Source organism: Gekko japonicus, unplaced genomic scaffold, assembly GCF_001447785.1.
Source record: "Gekko japonicus isolate JY-2015 unplaced genomic scaffold, Gekko_japonicus_V1.1 scaffold1024, whole genome shotgun sequence".
In the NCBI taxonomy this organism is placed as follows: Eukaryota; Metazoa; Chordata; class Lepidosauria; order Squamata; family Gekkonidae; genus Gekko; species Gekko japonicus.
This window is the reverse complement of record NW_015175388.1, coordinates 9,513-35,707: the sequence shown is the minus strand read 5'-3', so window position 1 is coordinate 35,707 and position 26,195 is coordinate 9,513. Positions and strand designations below refer to the sequence as shown.

Below are 26,195 nucleotides of genomic sequence, written 5' to 3'. Positions count from 1 at the left end.
GAGCTCATCCCCAGCAGTACTTAGGTCTTCTGCTGGGGCCAAGTGCTCAGGTTCCGCAGCAGTTCAGCAGCAGCCATGACACTTTTCTCATTACTAAACTGACCTCCCCAGCTGCCAGTATGCCTGCCAGTCCCCAGGTTGGGGCAGGAGTTTCCCTGGTTTTCGGGGATTTAGCCCACTGCCAGGCAGCTGGCCAGATGGGGAAAAACCCACCCCAAACTGCCACATCCCCGTGTGAGTTATCCAGCGTGATGATGTCACCAGGGATGCTCTGGTTTTAGGGCAAAACTATGGTTTTAAAAACCCACCCCCAAACTGCCACATCTTTGTGTGACTTATCCAACGTGATGATGTCACCAGGGATGTTCTGGTTTTAGGGCAAAACTATGGTTTTAAGCCAGTTTACCATAGAGTTTTGCCCTCAAACCAGAGCATCCCCATGTGACATCCCTGGCATTATGACATCACTTCTGGGTGACATCATCATGTCAGGGACATCCCGGAATGTCCCCTCCCTAAAATCCTTCCACCAGAGTGACAAGGGGATCTGGTGACCCTAGCTGCCAGATATCCTGGCTGCCCCTGCTATTTTCAGTCCACTGGGGCTGTCAGACAGGCTACATATACTGCATCTTGTTTCTAGACAGGAGGTAGTTCTTTGTGGCCTGCTGTCAGTGGCAGGGGCAGGCTATCCTTAAAAGGCAACACTAAAGGCAGGCCATTTCAGGAAACCAGTCAGGGCAAGTTAGTCCTTATGTTTACATTAAGTAAATGGCTTCTGTATTTATTTTGCCCATTATTGGAATAGTTTCATTTTGGACTATGTAGATCTGGCTATTGAACAGTAAGAATGCCAGTTGAGGAACTGGGATTTAGCCTATTCTGGATGGGGTTGCAGCCCCCCTTCCATACAAGAGATGGGTTCATATTTCAAGGGTGCTGTTAGAGGCTGGCTATCCCTGGGGGAGGTAGCATCTTCAATCAGCTTCTGTGGATTCACCAACTGCAGCCATTCCTTGAAAAGCATGGAATGGCCACAATTACTACTCTCTAGTAACTTCCTGATTAGATTACTGTGGGTGTGGATTTACATACTGCTTCTTTTGAGTATAGTTTAGACATTTTAGTCTTGGCAAGAATTATGCAAAGTATGTTTTTCCAGGATTTAAAGGACGTCACTGGCTGCCATTTGATTGCAGGCTTAAGTCAAAGTCCTGGTTTTTACTCTGGTTCTAGAACATGTTTTTAAGAGTGTACAAGGGACCGCCTCCTCCCATGTGATTCTGTCCAGCAGTTAAAGTTTATGTTGCATAGCTCTGTGTGCTCCTAATTTCAGGGGTGAAACAGGTGGCTACTTCTACTTCTCTGTTGTGGTACTTCAACTGTAGAATGGCTTTCTCAGCTTTCTTTGCCTGACCTCAAAGCCAATATTTTTGATATTAGGTTAAAATCTATTTTGTTTGCTGGGCATTTTAAAATTGTCAGGTATTTTTGTTTTTGTGTTGTTCTATTGCTGTTTCTGCCACCAACCCAGCTAGAATAGTTTAATTTTTAACTGCCATTTTAGTGATTTTTGCATCAGTTTTTAGATCAATTCTTTACTGCTATTTCAGTATAACCGTTGGCTTAGTTTAACTTTCAACTTTAGTGCTTCTATATTTTATCACATTTTTTCATTTGCTGGAAACTACTTCAGGAGTATGGCGTGTACTAATATTTGTAATAAATTAATATACAATTTAGGGATTCTTGAGAAACCCTTGGAGAAAAAAGCTGGCCGTAACTATGGTCCAGTGGGAAACAAGAAGCTGATTTATTTCATTGACGATGTAAACATGCCTGAAGTAGATGTGTATGGAACAGTTCAGCCTCATACACTGATTCGGCAACATATAGATTATGGGCATTGGTAAGTGACTATCTCAAACTTGGGCTTGTTAAGTCTAGGTGATTCAAGTTAAATATGAATAAATGTTCCTCTGCATTAGTAATGCTTGGGATAAAAAAATATGAATCTAGGTTTATTTTCTGGTTTCCCATATAATTGGAGAGTATTAATTTACCCATACAGCAACATCTGGTTGCTAGAAATTAAGGCTTAGTACCATGGAGGGATGGTGGCATGGTATACCTGATCTCATCAGATCTCAGAGACTAACTAGGGTCAGTACTTGAAAGGGAGACCACCAATGCATACTCTGCAGAGGAAGGCAACAGCTAACCTCCTCTGCTTCTCATTTGCCTTGAAAGCCTCTTGCTGTGACTCAATGGCACTTCAGACGCACAAGGCTTAGTCCCAGTGGTAAATTCCTGCTAATAAAAGAAGGGTAATTTTTGCCAATTCCCCCCTCCCACTGCAGATCTCCAATTCATTCTGTTTTTTAGGGTTCTGTGTCCCCTAGGAGCAGCATTTTAGGGATCATTTTGGGCTTCTGTGGGAAGGATGAATTGAGAAATGTGAATTTAGGAAGTCCATTCTGTCAGCAGAAATCACTTCTAGATCCAACCCAAACTGTCATTTATCTGAAATGATTTAGCTTAAGTTTTAATTGAACATTAGAAGTGGACACATAGTCTTCAGGCCACCTACAAAGGTAAATGAGTCATGTGTTATTCCCACTTGTAATACTCCAGCTCTAAATAACTTCTAATTTAATTATAATATATTTTAAACCATTTTTCATCTCTTAGGTATGATAGGCAGAAGTTAAGTGTAAAGGAGATTCATAATTGTCAGTATGTTGCCTGTATGAACCCAACCGTTGGCAGCTTCACAATCAACCCCCGACTCCAAGTAAGGCTACAAGTGTTGTGTAAAGTATATGTGCATTGCTTACAGTAGGGATTTCAAATTCAGATGGGCAAAAGGCCAAAGCACCACCCAATAGAAGCTCAGGGGGCCAAAAAAAACAATTAGCTTCTCTCAGTACCTGGATGGGAGACCACCAAGGAAGACTTCAGAGGAAGGCACATTCCCGTAGTGCCAATTTTAGAGTGCTAATGGAAATGTGAATCTGTTTTTGTGTAAATGTTTGCAAAAAATGGGTAGCAGGAGGAAACCAGGTTTTCTTAAGGATGTCATGGAGATTACAGCCTAGGGATTTGTCTAGAAAGTGACTGAACACACAAGCTTTCCAATTGGAAACAAAAGCCTTTCTGCTCCTTTGGAGGCTGTTGTTTAGTAAATACAAACAGGACTGTGAGGAGTCTCCTTTAGAAGATGCTAGGAGGTTTCTAGTTGGGTTTTTTCCTGATGCAACGAGTGTTGACAAGAATGGCACTTGAAAACTGTTTCTCGAGAACTGGTTTGAAACATAAATGGCTTAAGCAAATTTGTGTCGAACCCTAATTATTCAGCTTTATTCTCATCTTAAATTACTCATCTGTTTAATTATAACTGATTCTGATAACTATATTGCAAAAAAATATGTTTTTTCTTGATGCTTTTAGAGACATTTTGCAGTGTTTGCAATGAACTTTCCATCCACTGATGCTTTAAGCACTATCTACAGCAAGATCCTTGATTTCCACTTCCAGCGGCATGCCTTTAATCCATCAATGCTAAAACATGGGGTTTCTGTGATCCAGGCAGCAATATGGCTTCACCAGATAATGGTTCAGAACTTTCTACCCACAGCTATTAAATTCCATTATATTTTCAATCTCCGAGACCTCTCCAGTGTCTTCCAGGTCTGTAACTGGTCTATGTATTGGATATTCACTACTCATGCATGTGTTTGGACACCTCATTCCTGATTAGGTACAGACACATGTGTTTTTTTGTATGTTATATAGGCAAGTCATAGCATTGTAAGGTTTTTTTTTTAATCTGATCCTCTCTTTAAGACACACAGACAGGTGATTTGAATGAAAACTCTTGTTTTGGGTTTTCAGAATTACAGGTTATAATCTGCCTCCTTGGACTGTTTATGAAAATTCTGAAGTATCCAGGAACATCTTGTCTTAATTAAACTTGCTTGTTATTGAGGCACAAACTAAATGTAATGGCAGCAGACCTGTTTTGTTTAAAACTGGGGTTGCCCAGATCAGACATAAAGAAGGAGGCCACCAGACCAAACTGGGTATAAGGAGTTAAAGCCTCTCTCCTCTACCGTCTTGCTTCTCTGCAATTTATCCCCAGAATTATTTTTCCCCTCCAGCTTGTGAAAAAGGATGTCATCCGGGGGCAGCGGTTGCCAAGGAGGAGGCACTGCATAGAAAGAAGCCATGGGAGAGGTCGTGATTCATCTGTCCTAACCTGGGCTCCCTATTAAGTCTTAAAATTAGTCCCACTTCCTGCTTTATACATGATTGTGACAGCTCTGGTTTAACAAATAAGTTTGCTGTTGTCCTGTGTACTTTGGTCCATAAAGACAGGTCAGTCTTGTAAGGCTTTTTTATTTGAAGTTATGAAGACTGGATTTCTCTAATAAAAGAAGGAAAGCAAGAAAATCATGCTGATTGCATTAAAATAAAAATGAGACTCTTACAACCATACAAGTTTTCAAGAGACAACAAATTCTTTATCATGTGAAAGTGAATTTGGCTCAACAGCACACTATCAGTAACCAAATGTATCACCAGGCCTTAGTTTGAGTTATTCATTGGTGCTTTGCCAGAACTATTTTTCCTACTAAGTCTCAGGATTGGCAGCAATGAGTAATAACAAAGTTACTTGTGAACACGTACAGTGTAACGTATTGTCAGTACAGAATTACCAGAAGAAGTCCCAATATTTCTGTGGCTAGGCAGGAAAGCTTCAAGTAAGAGGGTGTAGTTTTCATTCAGTATTAAGCTCTCACACTCCTCCTCTTAGAAAGTAATCCTGTGCACAGCTGCTCCAGTCTGGAGTAACTGTGTAGGATTCTACTGTAAACCTCGTGATGCTCTCTTATGCAGTTTGTACCAGTTATATGAAGGTTTTTAAGTACAATTCTTGTTGCATTATTTTTAGGGGATTCTGTTTGCTAAACCAGAATGTCTAAAGCATCCAAATGATCTCATACGTCTGTGGTTTCATGAGTCTTCTCGTGTTTATGGAGATAAATTGGTGGAAGCAAAAGATTGCAATTTCCTTCATAAGAAATTGGTTGACACTGCACATAAATATTTTGAGGTAAGGCTGTAGACTGGCAATTTACCTACTATTACAGTACTTCTGTGCTGAAAACTTCACTGAGACAATGTGAATCTCCAAAGATCCAGAGAAGAATGTGGAGCCCAAATAATAAGCGGACCACTGAGTTCTGACCTGTGGTGTGTGTGTGCGTGTGCGGTTTTTACTTTCTATTCTTATTAACCTAAAGGCAATCAGAGTGTCGAGTTGATAACAGAGGATTTCGTATGAGAAAGGGAACAATAATATGGGGCGTGTGCGGTTTTTACTTTCTATGCTTATTAACCTAAAGGCAGTCAGAGTGTTGAGTTGATAACAGAGGATTTAGTATGAGAAAGGGAACAATAATATGGGGCTCATCTGAGAGATGTTCACATATGTCCTATAAGGACAAGTCAGATTCCTGCTCTAATAATAGAATCCACAAAGTAGTTACAGAATCAGTAATTCTGCTAATTAGAGAATTGTTTAGATCAACAGCAAAGTAGCATTTCAACCTTAATGATTTTATTATGCCTGGTCGCCTGTAAAACAGTGACATACAATATCACTAAAGACAATTATAGGAAGAAACAAAACGGCCAAAAATTCAACTCCAGATCTGTTGAGATAGTGTCATGCAGATCGTGAAAAACTGGGGGACTCTTTGCTATCATATCCAGACTTAGGGATGATTCTGAAATTCCCTTCCTCCAAATTTCCTCTTTGACTTTGGGATCTTATCTTTTCCTGGTTGCAGAATAGTGCCAATTCATTAGCTATTTGCTATTTTTTCAGCTTTGGTTTTTAGAATTTGTAGACTGCTACAATATACCATGGTAAATAATATTAGGCTTACTGAGAATTGTGTTCAGCATTGCTCACTGTGTCCACCTACTTTGTTTACTGCATACTAGTGGAACTGGATATGACCAGGGGAAAATGGAATTCCCCACCCCATTTTTTACTTACAGTACTATCATAGCAGACAGGTATGGGGTAATCATCTGATGGGAAGTAATGCCTGCTGTTGCTCCCCTGTGACCTCCACATGAGGGCTTCAGTTTCCTTGCCCCAAAACTAGATGCTGGAAATAGAAGTAAGAATTGTTATGGACTCTCTTTCCTTACCCGCTCAGTTGCTCACCCCCACCCCCACCAGTCGTGGTTGTTCAAGTTCCATGCACTAAGGCTGCTAGGAGTAAGATCTGTTTGAAAAACTTACTCCTTTTAGTTTTTAATCTCCGGATAAAAGGTGGTAGCTGCCGCCACCACCGGAAGCATCATACTGGGTTTGAGTTTGATCAGTAGTAGACCAGTGCCAGTGCTTCTGTATTCACTTTAATGGAATGTAAGCTCAAGCTTGTAAGTGTACGTGCATCAGTGAAGAGGCCTGGCTTTTCCCTATCTGGCTTTGCTATCTGTTCCAGCACCTCTTCTAAAAGTAAGTGAAGCTGGTTAGTGACCAAGCCATCACCCTCTTGGGTGAGTTTTTCTTAAGAGTATTATTTATTTTTTATTTATTTATTAAATTGGATTTACTAGGCCATCCTTCCCTACAAGTAGGGCTCAGGGCGGCTTACAACAGGATAATATACAATCTCAGATTAAAATAAATTAAAACAAACCAATATATACCTATACGTAAAACAACATTATCAAAGTGGCAGAAATACAGCATATATAAGATGGTGGAAAAAACTCCCGCACCCCAGCCTCCCTGGGGGGAGGGGTTACAAGAGATGGGGACGTGTGAAAGTGCCAAAGGCTACCCCCGCTGCTGTCCTCAACTGAAGGCCCAGCGGAATATCTCTGCCTTGCATGCCCTGTGGAATGGTAACAACTCCCACAGGGCATGGATGTCTTCCAGCAGAGTGTTCAGAGTGCTCCCCCTAAAGCCAGTTCTTAGGTATTGATTTTATTCACTAAGCATGCATATGAGAAAAAACACAGATATTTGGAATCAATCTATTAATAGCTGAAATTATTACAGGACTCCAGCAAAATACATGAAAATGCAGGTGCTAACTAGATCTATTTATGTCTAAGCATTCTTCTCTCTAGGGATGGGTGCAAAACCTTGTCAAGAAGCTTTTCGAAGCTGGTCCTTGGAGCTGCTAGAGACTTGAATGGTCTTGCTTGCCTATTTATTGAGTTTTCCTCTAGGTTGAGAGTCCCCTTCCTGGGCCAATCAGAACTCAGGATACAGATTATAATTCCCTCCAAGGAGACTTTGACCCATCAGTTCAAAAATATAGATTAAAGTGGTGTCTCCTCACCAAAAATTAGTCTTATACGGACATTCAAGTATGCCCAGGGTGGGTGGAGATGAAGACCAGGAATACTTTTTCAGTACAAATGGATGAAATACATATGTTGCTTCTCCTCCTCCTCTCCTGCATCCATCATAGTAAAACTGTCAGCCTCCTTCCTGGAATGTAGCATGAAATCTTATTGTCTGCTTTGAACAGATATGCCTATGTTTTCCTAAAATTATATTCATCCATAACAAAAATAGCTGTGGAAAAGATGAGGGGGATGGCAGAATAGTTGCTCCCCTGCAGTTGTCTCCTCAGTACCTCGGATTAGGACACACATTTGCATAAATAATGTCTAGTTTCACAGGAGAGAACTGACACAGGTTGACCTTTTTTCTCAGGTAACAAAGGTGCCCTTAAAGGTAAAGCCATATGGTTCAGCAGAAACCCATAATCTCACCCATTGTGCCCTTGACAATTAAACCTGTAAACTCAGAAATTCATTTAGCAATCGCTGATCTTGGCAGTGGGTGGGGCATTTTCTGCATATTCAAGATAAGATTAAATACATTTCCGAGTTTTTAAAAAACGTCTTTTGATTTTATGCTGCCAACTGACTAGGGTGTGGAAGATCATATTCTTCTCCAGCAACCACTTATTTACTGTCATTTTGCAAATGGGGTGGCAGACCCTAACTACATGCCTGTCAAGAATTGGGACATGTTGAGAAAGATACTTGTGGAGACTCTTGAAAACTACAATGAACTGAATGCATCAATGAACTTAGTTTTATTTGAAGATGCCATGCAACACATGTAAGTACATGTCCGATTAGCTGATAGAGATAATTATGTACACTTGATATATTCCAGTATAGACTTACCCATTTTAGTATGCAGAGCACTGAACCATCCATAGAAATGCTACTACTGCACAATTTTTATTTTTATGGTGTAACACTTTGGTTAAGAGAACAATCTATGAAACTGAAAGTCCCTGGTACTAGTCTAGTTCCAGCCATGGCCTCACTGAGCAGCCTTAGACAAACAGCTGTCCCTCAGCCTCAAGTCCTCATTTGTAGAATGAGTACGGTACAGTGTGCTGTTGGACTGCAACCAACTCATGATGAGTTTTCAAGGGAAGAGATGAGCAGAGGTGGTTTGCCAATGCCTTCCTCTGCATAGCAGCCCCCATCTTCCTTGGTGGTCTCCCATACAAGTACTAGCCCTGCTTAGCTTCCAAGCTGTGGTGTGATCAAATTAGTTTAGGCTATTAGGGCTGCTACATTTGTAGAACGGAGATGTAGAAATACATCTTGTTTCCTCTGCACACTTTGCTTCCCTGTCCTGAAGGCAGTTGGGCAACTTTGCATTTCTATGAAATGAAAGAAAGGATTTGTGTGAGGGAGTATTCTAAATGATAGTGTTAAAGCTACTGTTGCTTGTCCATACTTCCAAACTGTGTCCAAGGTAATCATCTACACTTTTATAGTGCTGTTGCAAGCTGGGTCAGTTTGACCCAGTAGATCACAAGGCTGCTGTTTGAAACCACTTTTAACTATACTGCAAGACAGCAATCTGTAGTCTTACTTGACAGGATATAATCTTCCTCAGGTAGGTCCCATCGGCTGTGGCGGTCATTCTCTTCAGGAGAGCCATCTTTCTACCGCAACAGCTATGCTAGTGTGTCTACCTCTTTGGGCCAAACTACAGGTTACGGTGGCCACCTGCCTGTGGCCCCTGCTGCCAATTTAGAAGCATTTGTAGTTCTTTAAAAATTGCCCAGGGCATGTGGCCATTATCACTATTTTTTAAAAATGTATTTTATTACATTTTCAAAAGTCATCACTTTTAGTATAGCCCCTTGTTACATGGTTATGGACCTCAACGTGGCAGGAATTATGAAACATCCTTTGCAATTCAGTCCCCTCTGTTATGTTCTTTTTAAAGTAGAGAATAAATGTATGACAAAAACTTAAAATGAGAAGAGTAATTAACTTGCTCAGGATGTTATAGCACGTGGAAATTTTTAGTACTTTTGTGCTCAACAACTTCATAGAGGCTCATAAGCCTGAGCCTGCTATATGGGGAGGGTGGGATATAAATCGAATAAAATAAAAATAAATGAATAAGAAACTTTTAAAATTATATCCCTTTAGCACTATAGTCTGGGAATGATTTTTGTAGTGACAAAAGTACTAAGCTAGAACCTGTCTAATTTTATCATGACCCACTGTGGTCACATCTAATGACCAAAAGTATTCTTTCTTACAAGAAACGAACAAAACAAATTGCAAAATAATAATATAGGTTTTGTCATACTCTGCTGTTATAAACTGCTTTTTTCATCATCAGCTGTCGTATTAGTCGAATCTTGGAATCCTCTTGTGGTTATGCGCTTTTGGTTGGAGTAGGGGGCAGTGGCAAACAAAGCCTATCACGACTGGCTGCATTCATTGGATCTCTTGAAGTGTTTCAAATTACACTGAAGAAAGGCTATGGGATTCAGGACCTCAGGGTAAATCTAAATATTACATCATTGTAAGAATTGCTAGATCTGAATCAGTGCAACATGGAACCTGAGCAGCTGCAATGAGAATAGAAGCAAAGCATTGCATTCTTTATTTGCTATATGCATATCTTTCTTCCATCATGGAACCCATGTCTTAAATAAGATTCCCAGGCATTCTCCCATCCAGAAACTGACCACAGGCAGGCTTCCTTTGTTTCAGCAAACTTGTTATATCCTGTACCATCTTACTATACCCTGCATGGTTTACATTCCCTAATTTAAATGTAGAAACCAGGGGCATATCATCTTCACACTCTCATTGTTCACCAAAGTTTCTCCCCTCCCATTTGGGTAAATATTACTTGCAAACTCTATTGGTCTTTTCTCCACCGTATTCAGGTAGACCATTCTAGAAAGTAGCCAGTCAACAGTGCAAAATTAAGAACTGTAAAGGGTGGGGATATCTGTAGCTAGATGCAAGGTTTGTGTCACTACACAAGTGACACAAAGAACTGCTTGGGGCACCAGGTGTTGATTTGGGAGAGGTGATGGTGTAGCTTGCTCTTGTCATTGCATTCAAGACACATGCAACCACTTCCCAGTTCCAAAATGGGCTGCAATAGTATCACTTTTGGAGTTCACCTTGGATGTGGCTGGGGTGGCATGGGTCTTGAATGCAATGACAGGAGCAAGCCCTGTACCCATGCCACCAACATCTGGGTCCAAGGCAAGCTCCAGAAGTGCTGTTTCTGGAGATCACTTTGGTCTAGATGGGATTGTACAGGAGAAAAGTGCTTCTGGTAGCAAAATGCCTTGAGCTGGCCTGATTAGGTGGCAGAAAGCTGGCCGTGAAATACGGTGCTTCAGTATGGCTCAACAGCCCCATGTCCAAAAACTTGATGTCCAACTCAACACAGCAATAAGAACCATAGAGTTGCATCTCTCCAACCTCATTGACTTCAATAGTCTTGAAAGGGTGTGGCTCTTAGGATTATACTGTGAGATAACCTACCATTTCGGGTTGTCTGCACTGTAGCCTAACACAACTCAAGTTCTATGGGTCCTATGGGTATGTTCCATTGGCACAGCAGTGGCTTCTACCCAAGATAATGACTTTTCAATTTTTGGAGGAGAAAGCAATTTTTGCTCTTCTACCCTCCACTGCAGGCTCCCAAATATCCCCCCCCCCTGTTCCTTTGAATCCGTCAGTCTGAAGGAACACGATTTGGGGGGCAAAGAAGGCTTCAGTGAGAAGGGGCAGGTGGGCAAATTGCCTTCCTCTAGTACAACTTGGTACTGCATTGGGTCGACCCCAAATCTCAAAGGTGCCTTTTTTCTGTCCTCCATTATATATTTATTTATTCTTCTACTTACTTTGGCATTAAAGGCTAATTATGGCTTCATCTAGATATCATCAACAATCCTTGGTTTGTTTGCAACAAGGACAAGCCACGAGATCCTTGGACTGACACACTCCCTTCCTCTTGCCCTTATGCGTGGTTTAGAAATTTAAGATTCCTGGTTCTCAACAAACCACAATTTGTTGTTTCATTTAAATCAGTTAGCCAGTAAAAGAACAAGCCACAGTTTGTCTTTGTTCCGTAACAATCTGCCCTTAACTTCAAAATAGTCTAAAATTTCCCAGATATGTGTATGAGAAGAGGGAGGAGGGAGTGCACATTCTCATCATTTAAAGAAAATGCAAGGTGCAAAAAAACAGCACCTCAGATAATATGGATGTAGTTGGCTGACTGTGCTTTACCTGTGGATGACTGGCAAGAATTTTGCTTTTCTGTCATTGTTTTGGACTGTCCTTTCATTTTTTAAAAAATCTCAGAAAATATATGTACCTGCACATTCCCACCACACTAAGGTGCACTTTCAACATTCGCCCAGCTATAAGGCAATCACTTATCCATAACAGATCCTGCATGGTTTCGGGCTGCATCTAAAGGACCCATCCATGTGGACTGAATCAAGTGCATAGGTCTTTTTCTAAGAGGGAAGGAACTAATTTTTTGGGGAAAATATATTTCTCTGCCCATGGAGTGAATTAGACAGTCATCCAACTGTTTTTGGAGCAGCTGTTCCTATGCTGCTCTGGAAAACATTTAAGGCATACATGTTCAGTGACATCTTCTGACTTAAACAATTGTACAAGGAACTTACTTATACATAGATTTCCATGAATGCAGCACATTTCCTTCTTTGTGAATACATTTTTATAATGTTCTTGCAAATAAAATGAGTGTGGAATGGAATACTTGTGAAGTGGCAGTATTGGCAAGGCTAAGAATGGAGTTCCTTGATTTAGCATCAATTTCCTGAGTATTATGAGGAAGATTTACTTTTATTACATTGCTGTTTAATTTTCACCCTATAGTCTTATCAAGCCACATCTGGTGACTTTAAAATCAGAGGTAGATTTTTAGGGGCAAAATCCTATGGATAAGGATGAATCATATTTAGGATATGTAAATAGGAAGTGTGAAACATCAATGTATTGCTTTCAAGTTTTTTCACGTGTTATCCCTTTTTACCCCTTCTTGTTTCAGTTCTGTAATGTAACATGAATAATTGCCTTCTTTCCTTACAGGTAGATCTTGCCAATCTGTACATCAAGGCAGGAGCCAAGAACATTCCCACTGTGTTTTTGCTGACAGATGCTCAGGTTCCAGATGAACACTTTCTTGTGCTGATTAATGACTTGTTGGCGTCAGGTGATTAGACCTACACGTTTCTTGAAAGATCTTCCCAATGACAAATTATCTGGGGTTTCAATGAACTTTAAAAGGAGGATTATTTGTCTTTGACATGTTTTCCGTGCAGGTGGGGTGCCCTTTGGGAAAAGGCATCTCAACCCAGCTAACTTCAGTACTCTGCCTAGTTTGCTTAAATAGCAAACAATGTTGTTCCTCAGACGCTAATATCAAGGTCATGTGTTGCATAGGCATAGGTTCTGTTCATTGGTGTTGCTTGTATATTGGTTCACTTCTGCTGACCTAACTGGATTGACTGAGGAAGCAGTTTCTATGCATTTTAGATCTTCTGCTTGTCCATATCCATAATGTGGTGCTTGGAGACAGGTGGTGCTTGGAGAGAGGATGTCACCTTGATGCCCCCTGGTATGTGGGGTCCTTCAGGGAGCAGTCCTCTCCCCAATGTTGTTTAACATCTACATGCACCCCCTCGCCCAGCTGGTGTGGAGTTTTGGGCTGGGCTGCCATCAGTATGCTGATGACACCCAACTATATCTGCTGATGGATGGCCGACCGGACACTACCCCAAGCAATTTGACTGAAGGGCTGGTTGAAGCAGAGCCAACTGAGACTGAATCCGTCTAAGATGGAGGTTCTGTGGCTGGGGAGGGGGAACTCAGGATTGGGGTGCCAGCTCCCATCTTTAGATGAGGTGCCACTAAAACCAGCACCCACCATCAAGAGCCTGGGTGTGCTTCTGGATGCCTCCTTATTGATGGAGGCCCAGATCATGAATTTTGCCAGACTGGCATTTTTTCAACTCCACCCAGCCAGGCAGCTGGCCCCCTTCATGTCTCACCCCAACCTAGCCACGGTAATCCATGCAATGGTCATCTCTAGGTTAGACTACTGTAACCCTCCTCTACATATCCCTACCCTTGAGGCTGGCCCAGAAGTTACAACTGGTCCAGAACACAGCGGCATTGGTTCTTACCAGAGCCCCATTAACAGCACATATCCAACCAGTGCTCTGCCAGCTGCACTGGCCCAGGTTGAATTACCAGATCAGTTCCAAGTCTTGGTACTAATCTTTAAGGCCTTAAACGGTCTGGGACTGATGTACCTTCACGACTGTTTTAAACTATATCTGAATGTTGTACACCACCCTGAGCCCCAAGTATTTGGGGGAGGGCAGTCTAAAAATAACATTTATAAATAAATTATCAATTGTGTTTTAGAGCAATAGTGAAATATCAGTGAAGTGTCCCAGATTTGATTAATTAATACTCTTTTAATTGGGTGATGAAGCACATCAGCATGCACTTCCTATTACTGATTAGACAGAGGGGAGGAATTTTGTTGTAATGTGAAGAACGTTACAGGATACTGTGATGTCAGAAACATCACAATACCCTAGCATGTGATTTGTTATTTCTAGTTTTGCAGTTCATATTTTCTAATTTCCAAAACAAAATGGCCTTGCAAGATAATTGCTATTTAAATACAAGATTTAGGAATCTATTTCTGCCTTATCCTCAGAGGTTGAGAGTGGGATGTAGTATCTTTAAAACCACAGAATAATCTTTAACAAATGTAAACAATAAAATACTCTGAATTAATTTATCACTAGTGCCATTCTGCAGCAACTAACTTCATTCCAGCCATCCAGAGTCAGTACAAATGTCACAAGATTTACAGTCCAAATAGTTAATTCAGTTGAGGCTTGTGTTCATTTTGCCATTATGGTAGGGTTTCCTAATTCCATTATTTTATTTTCATGTAGGAGAAGTTCCAGATCTATTTAGTGATGAAGATATGGATGCTGTAATTGCAGGAATTAGAAATGAAATACGGGGGCATGGTCTTGTTGATACCAGAGAAAACTGTTGGAAGTTTTTTTTAGACAGAGTACGACGCCAGCTAAAGGTAAGACATATATCTGAGATTTCAAGTGTGAAACCTGTGTTGAACTAGGACGAATGTTTATATTCTTTAGTGTGAGCACCACAGTATTTAGAATCATAAAGATGGAAGAAGTCATTTATTGTGTCTGTTCCAACCACCTGCTCAGTGCAAGAAATTCAGACAAGACCTTTTGCAACAGATGGCTGTCCAGCCTCTGCCTGAATACCTCCAGCAAAGGAGAGCCGACCCATACTCAGGTAGTTGGTTCCATTGTTGAACTGCTCCTTAAACTGAACTGAAATCTGTTATCCTATAACTTAAGCCCCTTAGATCTAGCTTTGCCCTTTGTAGTGACAGAGAACAAGCCCTTGCTCTTGTCTTGTGTAATTAATAGTCTTTTAATTGGGTTGAAGCACAGCAGCATGCACTTCCTATCACTGACTAGGCAGAGGGGTATGTGGCAGCCCATCAGATATTTAAAGAGTGAATTCATATCCCCTTTAGTCTGCTCTTCTTCAAGCTAAACATACCCAGTTGATTCAACCTTTCTCACAGGATTTGTTTTTCAGACCAGTGACCACTTTGCTAAACCTCTTCCAGTTTGTCTATATCTTCTTAAAAGTATGGTACCTTCCTGGACTTTGGTGCCCAGAATTTAATACGCTACTTCCCTAATGGTCCCAACTGTGTTAAGAGTGCTGCTGTTGATTGTTGTAGAACAGCCCCACTGACCTGCAGGCCATGTTCCGCCATGCCTTCCAAGGTGTCCTGGCTCCAGCAGCCATCCAAGCCTCTGTCTGGCAACATGCCTCTTCCAGCTTTCTTGACCCTTGGAGGATTTTTCTCTCCCTCTTTTGATTCACCTGCTGCTTTGTTGGAATTACCCATTGAGAGGACCAGGGCCCCCATCCTCCTTCCCTGCACTGCTGTTCTAACGCCCCACCTTGTGCCCATGTCTCCCATTAGCCAGCATCTGGTTACCATGGAAACAACTTACTGCACTTGCACACCACTGGGGGATTGGCAGTTTGCCAACTTGATTGCCCCCCCCCCTTCTCCTGGTGCCTGTTTTGAATAGCGTGTTTGAATGGTGAAGGTCTGTGTGATACAAAGAACAACTGCCAGCATCAAAAGTTATAAACATTTATTAAAAAGAAAATGTCCACACACATACACTCAGCACAGCTACAGAATGAGCAAAGGATCCCAAAGGAAAGGTGTTGTTGTTGTTCAGTCGCACAGTCGAGTCCGACTCTTCGCGACCCCATGGACCAGATCACGCCAGGCCCTCCTGTGCGTCGCTATCCTCTGAAGCTTGGTCAATTTCATGTTCGTTGCATCGATGACACCGTCTAACCATCTCATCCTTTGCCGTCCCTGTCTTCTTTTACCTTCTTTTACTGGAGATTTTTTGTCATCTTCTGGGCTTTGGAATGGGGTCACTAGGTGTGTATGGAGGGAAGGTATTTGTGAATTTCCTGCACTGTGCCGGGGGTTGGACTAATTGACCCTGGAGGTTCCTTCCAACTCTATGATTCTATGATCTCAGACCTCCCAAACCTCTTTTCTCTACTAGGTATCAGCCTCTAGCCAGAGCACTGTCTCCAGCCCAGGAATTCCATTAGCATTTCTAAAGCCTGGCTGGGTAAGGCTCAACCACCACCACCCCTCCTGTTCTCTACTAAGACAGAGAAAAACTTTTAAAAACTGAATGTTTTGTACAGTCCAAACATCTAAGATAAAACTCATTTCTCCACAGTGTTTCGTAAGTACATGCAAATATCCATGAAATTCCCTTTCTTAAGAAAGGCATGCAGTACCAGACCAAACATTTAAAGTGAAATGGCTCATGGTGTGCAACCATATACATTGTGGGAGGAGAAGCTGAGAGAATTTGAACCCTTGGTATGCTGCATGGTCCCCAGTGTCCCACCCCCAACACAGCTTAACCACCCATCAGTCCCTTGATCAGGCAGTGTGGGTACAAGCTGGTTGCTTCTGGGCAGAGTGGGATATTTTTGCTTCCAAGTGAGATGTTTCCTGTCCAGTGCTCCAAGTTGGCCAGGAGTGTGGGGAGTTTGGAGAGAGGGGGATAAGAGGGGTGTTAACACTTTGCACTTCTCTTGATGAAGGACCCTAGCTGTGCCGCCTTTCTATATGTTGTGTATCTGTTGTTAAAAGCATTAATAGTAGTTGTGGACTGCTTTGAATATCTTTCCTTATTATAATATTACTATTTTAAAAGTTATGGATGTATATGCCTTAATGAATACATAGTATTCTTGAACTATTACATCATAAGATTGCTTCCATATTAAGTACTATAACTTTTTAATGCCCTAAAAATGGAGTTACTGAAACTAATATGAAGCTAAATTAAACTACTTTTTGTTCTGTTTGAAGTTGGTTTATGGTTTTTGTAGAATAATTTGGAAGATTATCCCACCTTATATTTTTGTTTCTCTTGTGGCTTTGTATGAAGTAAGTTTTTGCCCCCATATTATCTTGTACCTGGTACTTGCAGTAAATATGTAAATCATGGCTCATATCTGTTTTGAAACTATTTCTTTCACTTCCATCCTCTTTGATCCTCTCTCTAATCTCACCCATGACTACATTATTTTAAAGGCTTTTTAAAATGCGCCTTGCCTTGCCACTGCTTTGCAGGTGTCCCACTGTGCAAAATTAGTACTTCCAGAGGCAGCTATGAAAAGTATCAATTCAGACTTTAAAGGGCTACAAAGTAGAGAGTATGTACTTTAGAAGATGTTGGTTAACGCATCAGACAACATCTGCAAGATAATACATAAAGGTAGCAGGAGAGAATGTATGTGGTAATGTAGGGCTTCAGTTCTAAACACACTTACTGGGTAATGCTCTGTTAAAATCAGTGGTGTTTCATTCCAAGGAGATATTTAAGGTCAGGAGTGTGAAGATCAACAAGAATTATTTAAGTGTGTTGTTATTTAAAAATAGGTAGGTGTTTATCTGATTCCTTCGGTTTTTCTGATATTGGTGAGAACCCTGAAGAATTGTTGTCATAGCACTGTATCAAAAACAAAGGTGTACCCAAACAGTAGTAGAAATCTTGCTTCAAAAATTGTGGTCATTGTTAACCTACACAGATTCAGAAACTCAGGAAGTGGTATTGTGCTAAACTGATTGCTTCAATGACTTTATTTTATAATTAGGATTTTGCATTGTTGATGAATGCATGTGAGATTCATTAGCTGGTACTGAATAGGGTGGAGAAATGACTCACAAGTAAAAGTTTGGAGAAGCACTAAATACAAAGCACGGTGCAAGTGAATAAAACACCACTTGACCTACACAGATTCAGAAACTCAGGAAGTGGTATTGTGCTAAACTGGTTGCTTCAATGACTTTATTTTGTAATTAGGATTTTGCATTGTTGATGAGTGCATGTGAGATTCATTAGCTCTTACTGAATAGGGTGGAGAAATGACTCACAAGTAGATAAAGTTTGGAGAAGCAATAAATACAAACCACGGTGCAAGTGAATAAAACACCACTTGCTTGGATGTAAAATCCTGATTTGACTAAATTCATTAGCTACTAGGTAGACTGCATTTTCATTGGTGAACCCAGTTAGTGGCTCACTGCTGCTGCAATTGACTGCATTCTTCTCTTTGATCACCATGTAATACTTCACCCTCACTTTTTTCTTTCTCCTCATCCATCCAGATCATTATGTGTTTCTCTCCTGTCGGTTCCACACTGAGAGTTAGAGCTCGGAAGTTCCCAGCCATAGTTAACTGCACAGCTATTGACTGGTTTCATGAGTGGCCACAGGAGGCCCTGCTGTCCGTCAGCAGGAGGTTCATTGATGAGACGCCTGGGATTAAGGTACAGAGTTTCAAGCTCCTCAATCATATGCAAAAACAACACAGCTCTCTGGAAGATCAATAATGGAACAGGTGGGGGGGGATCCTTTATTTTTTTGGTTTCTTCACATATTTATCTTCATTTAAAGTTGCAGAGATTACTGTGGTTTCTCACTATATTCTTTCAGTACAGGACAAGTAGTTTCTTTGGGAAATTTACAGAGTTTGAAATTTAAAAAAATTAAAATATGTTTAATAGACAAAATCAATTTACCCTAATGGATCCTAATATCCATTTGTGAGCTTTTAGGCCTCGTTATAAAATGGAAGGGTTTCATGTCATGACTTTGTTTAAAACATTTTGTAAAATTAGACGAGTTTAGTTCCATTTCTGGAAATTACCACCTTTCTGTCAAATTGTTACTTCTTTTGAATTTACTGCCATGTTTTTCACTCTCTAAAGAACTAAAAAAATTCAAAGTCTGTCCTCAGTATTCAGCCAGCAGATTCCACAAGTTCTCCTTTAAACTGGAGCCTGAACTGAGAATATTTTCTCTGCCATACTTCTTGCATCTATTTGTAAGATGCAAGTCAGTAAAGTAATATCAATTGGCTCTAAATAATTGCATCCTGATATGGTACTTCGTTGAAGAATTTCAGGAAGTCAGAATAGAATACTGTCAGTAACAGTGAAACCTTATAAATCATTTAACTGCATTTCCCTGTATTTCCCACCACCACTACAAACACACTGACACACACTCTTCCTCTTGAGAGAGATAAAGAGCCAGATGGAGAAGTGCTCATAAAACATTGGCCTCCTGCTCTACAAGGTGCTTTGTTAATGTTCATAATTCGACTCTGTCCCCCACCAAGCTGGATCAACTTTGACTAGGAACAGAAAGATTAGAAAAGGTCAAGATTTACCCCTCAATATGATTAAACAATGAGAAAATATAAATATGGGTATGAATGGCCTGATACCAGTACAGATGCTGATGACAGGGATAGATGCAACATAGTAGAACCAAGTGTGAAAACATAGAAACTGTGGGAAACGCTGGCTTACAAGGTGGGGCGGTCACGTGGTGAAGCCCCGCCCCTTCTTTACCCCGCCCTCTGCTTCGATCCTCATTCCGTTTGGGAATGAGGATGAAGCAGGAGGGTAAGTAGCCGGGCCTTCTGACACACTTCCGGTGATGTCAGGGGGTGTGGCCTTCTGTCACTTCCGGTGATGTCAGGGGGCGTGGCATATGCAAATAAGTTATGCTAATGAGTTATGCTAATGAGCTCCGGCAGCTCTTTTTCTACAACAAGACCCCTGGATGCAACATAGTAGAACCAAGTGTGAAAACCATAGAAACTGTGGGAAACGCTGGCTTACAATTGGTTTATAAATGATCCAAACAAAAGGAAGTAAAAAAATCTTTTTTTTTGGCTACAATCCCAGTGTTTGGGTTTGGTATATCAGTTAGTGCTCAGCAGCATAGATATCTGTTTGCTGTGATGCTGTCAAAGTAAAGGACTCATAATGATGAAAAACATGGGATTTCCAGATGGCTAAATGAAGCGTGTCCAATTGTGTCTTACTATCTGTTGCTATAAAAGAGAAATTTGCGGCAGCCAAACACTGTTGAATCCTGATAAAAGCTGCCAGTGAAAGTCTGGTCATAACAGCAGATACTGTGCTTTAGGTAAATGCATGCACTGGCTTTGGGCTAAGCTTTCAGAAACAGATCCACTGTTATGTGCTCAGTAAATATCCTCCCTGTTACCTCAAGAAGACACCAGTTCACAGTGGTCAGTTTAAAAGGGGGATTATGTGGTCTTTGAAAAAATTGCATTCCATCTAAAAGTAACAATACATTATGGTTTGAAAACTGAGTCAGAGAGAGAGGGGAGGAAATGAGGGAGTGCTTCTTTTAAAATGCAGCTTTCATTTCTTCATCTCCCATGCTAGCAATATTGAACAATGAAATCAGTGACTGTGATATTACAAAGAGTGACCAATGACATCTACTGGCCATGCAGAGACTCGTCTTATTTTCTGTACCAGCTCTATGCTGGTGATATCTGTACAAACTCGTAGGCTGCCTTTCGCACATTCATTTTTTATATTCTCCAAAATGTTTATTATATTGTTTTAATATGCTGAAGGGTTGTTGTATATCTACATATGTATTCAGATACCTCTTTAAAAGCAAAAAGCGCAGGTTGTGTCTCAGCAGTGCATCCCCCTTCAGAAATGAAGTTTAGTAAATCAGAAGCTGCTTATACCCTAGTCTGGTGAATTTCACCATTGTATTGACTAGTATAAAACAAGGGGTGGGGGAACCTAAAGAAAATCAAAGGAACAAAAACAGCCAGATTCCTGCCTCTGTCCCTTCTCCGTGGTTCTGTGAACACTATCCATCGTTGCTAGACCAGCATTAGTGCCACAGTAGCAGTAAAGGGGGAAACCCAGGGGTCGTTTCGTAGAAAAAGAGCTAGGGGAACTCATTAGCATAACTCATTAGCATATGCCACACCCCCTGACATCACCAGAAGTGTGTCATAAGGCCACACCCCCTGACATCACAGGAAGTGTGACATAAATACTTGCAGAGTCAACCCTGCTTAGCTTCCAAGATCTGCAGTTCTTGAGCTGATGGGGACCTCTGGACAACCTGGACAGGTGGCACGCTAGTCTTAGTGGACTATACCTCCTCTCAAAAAAAACAGTGCTTTTTTAAAAGTATGATGGCCAATGAGGGGCCCGGCGGTGGACCTGCAAGGCCGGCGGGAGTGCGAGGAAGCCCCGCGAAGGCCCTCCCTGGCCCCAGACAGGCAGGGGTGGGGAGAGGCGGGGGGGAAGCAACTTACCCTCCCTCTTCTCCTGCCTCCTCCTGGCTGAATGAGGGCCGGAAGCGGGGCGGCCGGAAGCAGGGAGCAGGACTTCGTCATGTGCCCTGCCCCCCCGCACCTCACCCGGGGGAACTGCGATCCCCCGCGATTCCCCCCAGAATCTACCTCTGGGGAAACCACTCTTCCTTCAGAATGATCATATACAGATTCAGTCTCTCAGTAGTATCCACTGTTGCTTTTTCTTCAATAGTATACTGAATTCTTGGATCAAAGGAAATATTTTGAAATTTTTGCTTTTTATATTGGTCCCTTGACTGTGTTGTAGGGATCAGATTTTGGTGCTAGGAACAAAACCTTTCCTTTCTGTTGAATGTAGTACAGATGTATACAACAATGAGAATAAATTTATGAGACATGCTCTCATTGCCTTGAAAAATTCATACTTCAAAATTAATGAATAATAAATCAGTTCTTTAACTGAAACTGCTTTGTTGAGAGTGACTTTGGTTTAGGCTTTAGTTATAAAAAGGGGCTTATATTCATTATAATTATAGAACAGAATACATTTTGGACATGTGGGAATCAGTTAAAATTAACTAACAGAGGTCTAACCATTTTTATCAATGCTTCCTTCAGAGGTTCACACTATCCTTGAGGCTGCATATTCACCACATCTTTCCAGTATGTGAAAGCAAAAAATCTTGCTACCTCAGCACTCTAGTAGCTTATTTCTACATGTAGACCCAAACAAAGTTTCATTGGAAACCTGAGTGTTTAAGACCTTGGAGATGTGACATGAATAACACACAGATGCACCTTCTGAGCAGTCAGTAAGACCTTATCCGCACTACGTGCTTGCCCCTGATTTCTGGCAAGTAGAATGTCAAAGCTGATGCTCCGACTTTGCAACACTCATTCTGCCAAAGGGCATTTATTTCTGCGTTTTCCTTTTGAATTTGAACCAAACCTGCCTGATGTATTCTGCCCTTCCTTGTTGTACAGCCATTTCGTCATATGTTTTGTCAGTGATGGGATGGCTCATTTTAAAAAATGTTAAATGGAGGAATGCTCAGTGGTGATTGGCCATTTAGAGTGCAACTGCTTAGATGTTTTCAAAAACATCAATGCTCCTGTGGGAGGAACCAAGTGCCTCCTCACCTTCTCTTCCTCCCAGAGCAAAAGAAGATCTAGCATTTCTCTCTCATGCCAGCACATACCCCTTCCACCACTAGGTTTGGAATTCGAAGACTTGCAAGAAACCCAAGGAGTAATAAATATATCCTGAGTGAAAATAGCTCCTCACATCCACTACTGCAGCCTGTGTTCCCTCTAAGGTGTGCTATGGGGTGCTGGCATGCAACATTTCAGCTGGCTGCTCAGGGCTTTTAGCTTCCAGCTCACAAGCATTTTTCCTCCATTGGAAACAATGGAGGGTGGGGTACTTCCTTCTAGGACCCATAGATTTGGACCCCATGGTCCAATCTTTTTGAAACTTGGGGGTGGGGTTGAAGAGCTATGCTGTAAATTTGGTGCCTCTACCTCAAAAAAACAACTCCCCTAGAGCCCCAGATACCCCTGGATCAATTCTCCATTATGGCCTATGGGCCCCTTGGTTATAATGGTCCCCATCGTAGGCTATAATGGAGCAGGGAAAATCATTGGGGGGTTTTTGCACACTCCTTTTCAGTATGATTTGTAAGATGCCTTAAGTCACAGTAAAAGTGGGATATAAATATTTGAATAAATAAGTAATTTGGTCAGGATGATAACATTTAAGCAACTTCCTGTTTGTTAGGTTAGGCAGGGCTCTAACAGTGATTGTTCCACCTCTGTTATACTTGACCTGTAAATTTGTCTTATTTCACTTTTAAAAACCCACCAAAGTAGACTGTAAGAGTGCTGGTATGTTTTCTAAGGCTCAGTGCAGGGTGATGGTCCAAGGCCAGGTCTACCAATAATAGTGGACTGGAGCGGGTAGACCTGTTCTCCAGAGGCCTGATCTACCCCCATAGAGGATAACATTTTGTGTAATGAAATTTGACTTGATTCTGTTTTCTCTTATAATGTTTAAATTATTGCTAAAATACAGTTTAAATATAGTTTTAAAAATTCGTTCTGAGACTTTTACAGGGTTATGGAAATAATCTTCTAAGAAACTAATTTATGTGATAGTCAAATGTAGATTCACAACTTTAATGCTACTAGCTTTTTTCGCTCATAAGGTAGAATTTCTGCTCACAACACTGTAGAGCTTAGAGGGAACATTGACTGCAGCTCTCTCCCCCCCCCCCTCACATGATGAGGATCCTTTGTTCACAGAAAAGGCTATGTTGAACCGCACCACTCAGTTTTCCCAGTGTTATATATAATATTATATATATAAGTTTTACATAGAGTCATAGAGTTGGAAGGGACCTCCTGGATCATCTAGTCCAACCCCCTCCACAATGCAGGAAATTCACAAATACCTCCCCTTCCACACCTGTAGTGACCGCTGTTCTCCATGGAGAACAATGGAGAGGTGTGGATGCCAAGCTGCGAATTCAAACACCTCAGTTATCACTGAGGAAATGCTGTTTTGTGGGTATGACAACTTTCCCTTCCATTCTTGTGCCACATTTGATACTTTTAAAAGCTACATTTAATCATGGTAGACTGACCACAAAAGCTACTTTGGGGGGTGCCTGTCTCTGAGGTCCCCCTGCCCAGAGGCCCCCCAGCCCCCGGGGCATATCCACCACAGCAGCAGCCCTCACTTGTGCCACCTGAGCCTCACTCTGCTCACCCTGGCTGCTGGACTGTGAAAAGCTCAGGGCCAATGGGGATGAACTGTGGCTGCCAGAGTGGGCAGGAGGCAACACTGCTGAAGCAAGAGCTGCAGTGCTCTACCTCACCATGGCACTGCTGCCTAGGCCCACTGGATGGGGCACAGTGGGGCCAGGACAGAAGTTCAGTGGGTGAGGCTCTGAAGCCAAGGCAGGTAGAACACCCTGCCGGGACCCAGGTGGCCAAGAGATGGGTCACTGCCCCACATGACGCATCTGAAGAGCAATCTGGAGGGGAAGGAGGTCCACACCCTGACGCAACCATCACTCTGGCAACAGCTTAGGACAGGCCAAAGGAGACACAAATATGCCTGCACAGTGGCCAGGGATGAAACGTTTCCAGGGGGAAGAGGGAAGGGGCAAGCATCATCCCTGGCAACTTTACAGCACATTTATGATTCCTTCAGCCCATCCCAAGTGGTTGCCTTGGTGTCAGCTGGATCGTTGCCCAAAGTATGGGAATGGGACAGCCTTTAACTTTTGTAAGGTTGTGTCATAAGAGATGCCTGAGGAATAAAAGGTGAGGCATGGTGTAATAGATGCCTCTGAAGAGAAGTGGAAATGAGTGGATAAAGTAAATGTGTTGAGGAGGAAGGAAGAATGTTCTGCAGAATTTAAGATGCACTGTAAATTAAGACATTTAATGGTCAGATAGAAATAAGAAAAGAAAAAGAAAAATTCTGCTCCTTTCTAGAGATTCCACATAGGAGAAGACTGGTGGACATGGGCTGATTATCATTTGTACAATTTATCCACTGCAAGCTAAAGTTATTTCTATTTGTTAAAGGACAGTTGACCACATAGAACTAGTGTGCATGGGCTACACCACCCAGTAAATAGTGACAACAAATGCAAGATCTGTAATTAAATTCATTAGTAGAACCTACATTCAACTTCTAATTGGTCCAACCCCATGATTTACACAGCCATAGTAATTGCATTTACTGAGACATTACAAAAGCAAGGCAGGCCTCGCAGAAGCTTTGGAGCATGAAATAATCAGAATAAGATATCCCATCCATGTAAGTTCACCTCTCACTTCAAGATCTGAGTCAGCGTTATTGCCCACAAAAGAAGAAAGGAAAATGTGCAGGTGTGAATGGGCTTCCCAGCTGAGTTCAGTGGTAGGAACAGTTCTGTAAGGGCAGTGAAAATGCTTGCATGGAGTCTCTGACAATAAAATCAAGGGGAAAACTTTTTGCCTAAGATCAGTAAACAGTGATATCTTCTGCCAAATAGAGATGGTTGGTGCTGTATGCTCTTTTTGGTGAGAAGTATTGCACCTGCAATCAGTACCTCAAAACGCAACTGGTGATCATCCATCAACATTAACTATCTGTTCAGCAGTGCATCAGGATGCAAAAACCTACTTTGTCCATAGGGCTGTTCCCCAACCTGCATCCTTTTGCAGGCCTGGAAACTCATTCATGTATGGAAGTCTATTTCGAGCTTGGATCTAGGCACACGCATGCACAAATATTGATTTTGTAAAAAAAAATTGCTCAGTTGTTTCTGGGAACAGTTAAAATGTTTAATTTATAAGTTGTTGGTTATAGTTATTGGTTCATTGCTGTGAAATTAGTTTTTACTCAAAAAGGGTCAAATTAGCAATAAACTTACTGTTTTCCTTTCTGCTTGATGGAGCTTAGACTGGAAAATAAGGTATAGTAGTATTGAACAAAACACTACCAAAACCTTGGAGATAAATGAATGACAGAATAAATAATTTATGCTAATGAAATTACTGCAATTAGTAGTTCCACAATGACCCTTTTAGAAGACACAGCTGTTAATGTCAGGAAGTGCTGTCACTGCTGACCTTATCATAAGAGAAAGTGACAAATTGAAAATGCAGGGAAGACCAGTCATCAAAGAGGTCTGCTCAGAACGATTAGAGTTTTCTGAAAAACAGTGTGAATTACAACCAGCTGCTCTCTGGCTCAGCATGCCTCCCATGCTGTGCCATTTTGTTAAGCTTGATAACAATAGTTATTTTGCCCCATTGGGACATGTTGTCTCAGGCCACTTCCAGCTTTACCGGAACCCACTTCTACCCTTGCTGGTTTACAAATGAAACTGTTGTTACCAAAGGCTTTTCAGGACCACTGTGTAAAGATTTCTCATAAGGATCATGGCTGGGCAGAAGCCAATCACTCTATTTAAAAAAGTTTCCTTAGCTAATTTTGTGTGTGTGTGTGTGTGTGTGTGTGTGTG

At 41.5% G+C, this 26,195-nt stretch overlaps 1 protein-coding gene across 1 annotated transcript in view; it reads left to right on the top strand.

Moving 5' to 3' along the window:
• Positions 1-26,195, top strand: part of LOC107122524 (dynein heavy chain 11, axonemal-like) — a gene marked incomplete at its 3' end in the record, with an annotated part of 172,393 nt that overhangs the window by 137,591 nt on the left and 8,607 nt on the right. Inside the window, exons 47-55 of the mRNA XM_015425640.1 lie at positions 1,744-1,909; positions 2,692-2,794; positions 3,451-3,690; positions 4,955-5,116; positions 7,974-8,167; positions 9,707-9,869; positions 12,460-12,583; positions 14,346-14,488; positions 18,173-18,334. Of these exons, the coding sequence (XP_015281126.1) occupies positions 1,744-1,909; positions 2,692-2,794; positions 3,451-3,690; positions 4,955-5,116; positions 7,974-8,167; positions 9,707-9,869; positions 12,460-12,583; positions 14,346-14,488; positions 18,173-18,334 (1,457 nt within the window). The remainder of the gene's footprint in view (positions 1-1,743; positions 1,910-2,691; positions 2,795-3,450; positions 3,691-4,954; positions 5,117-7,973; positions 8,168-9,706; positions 9,870-12,459; positions 12,584-14,345; positions 14,489-18,172; positions 18,335-26,195) is intronic.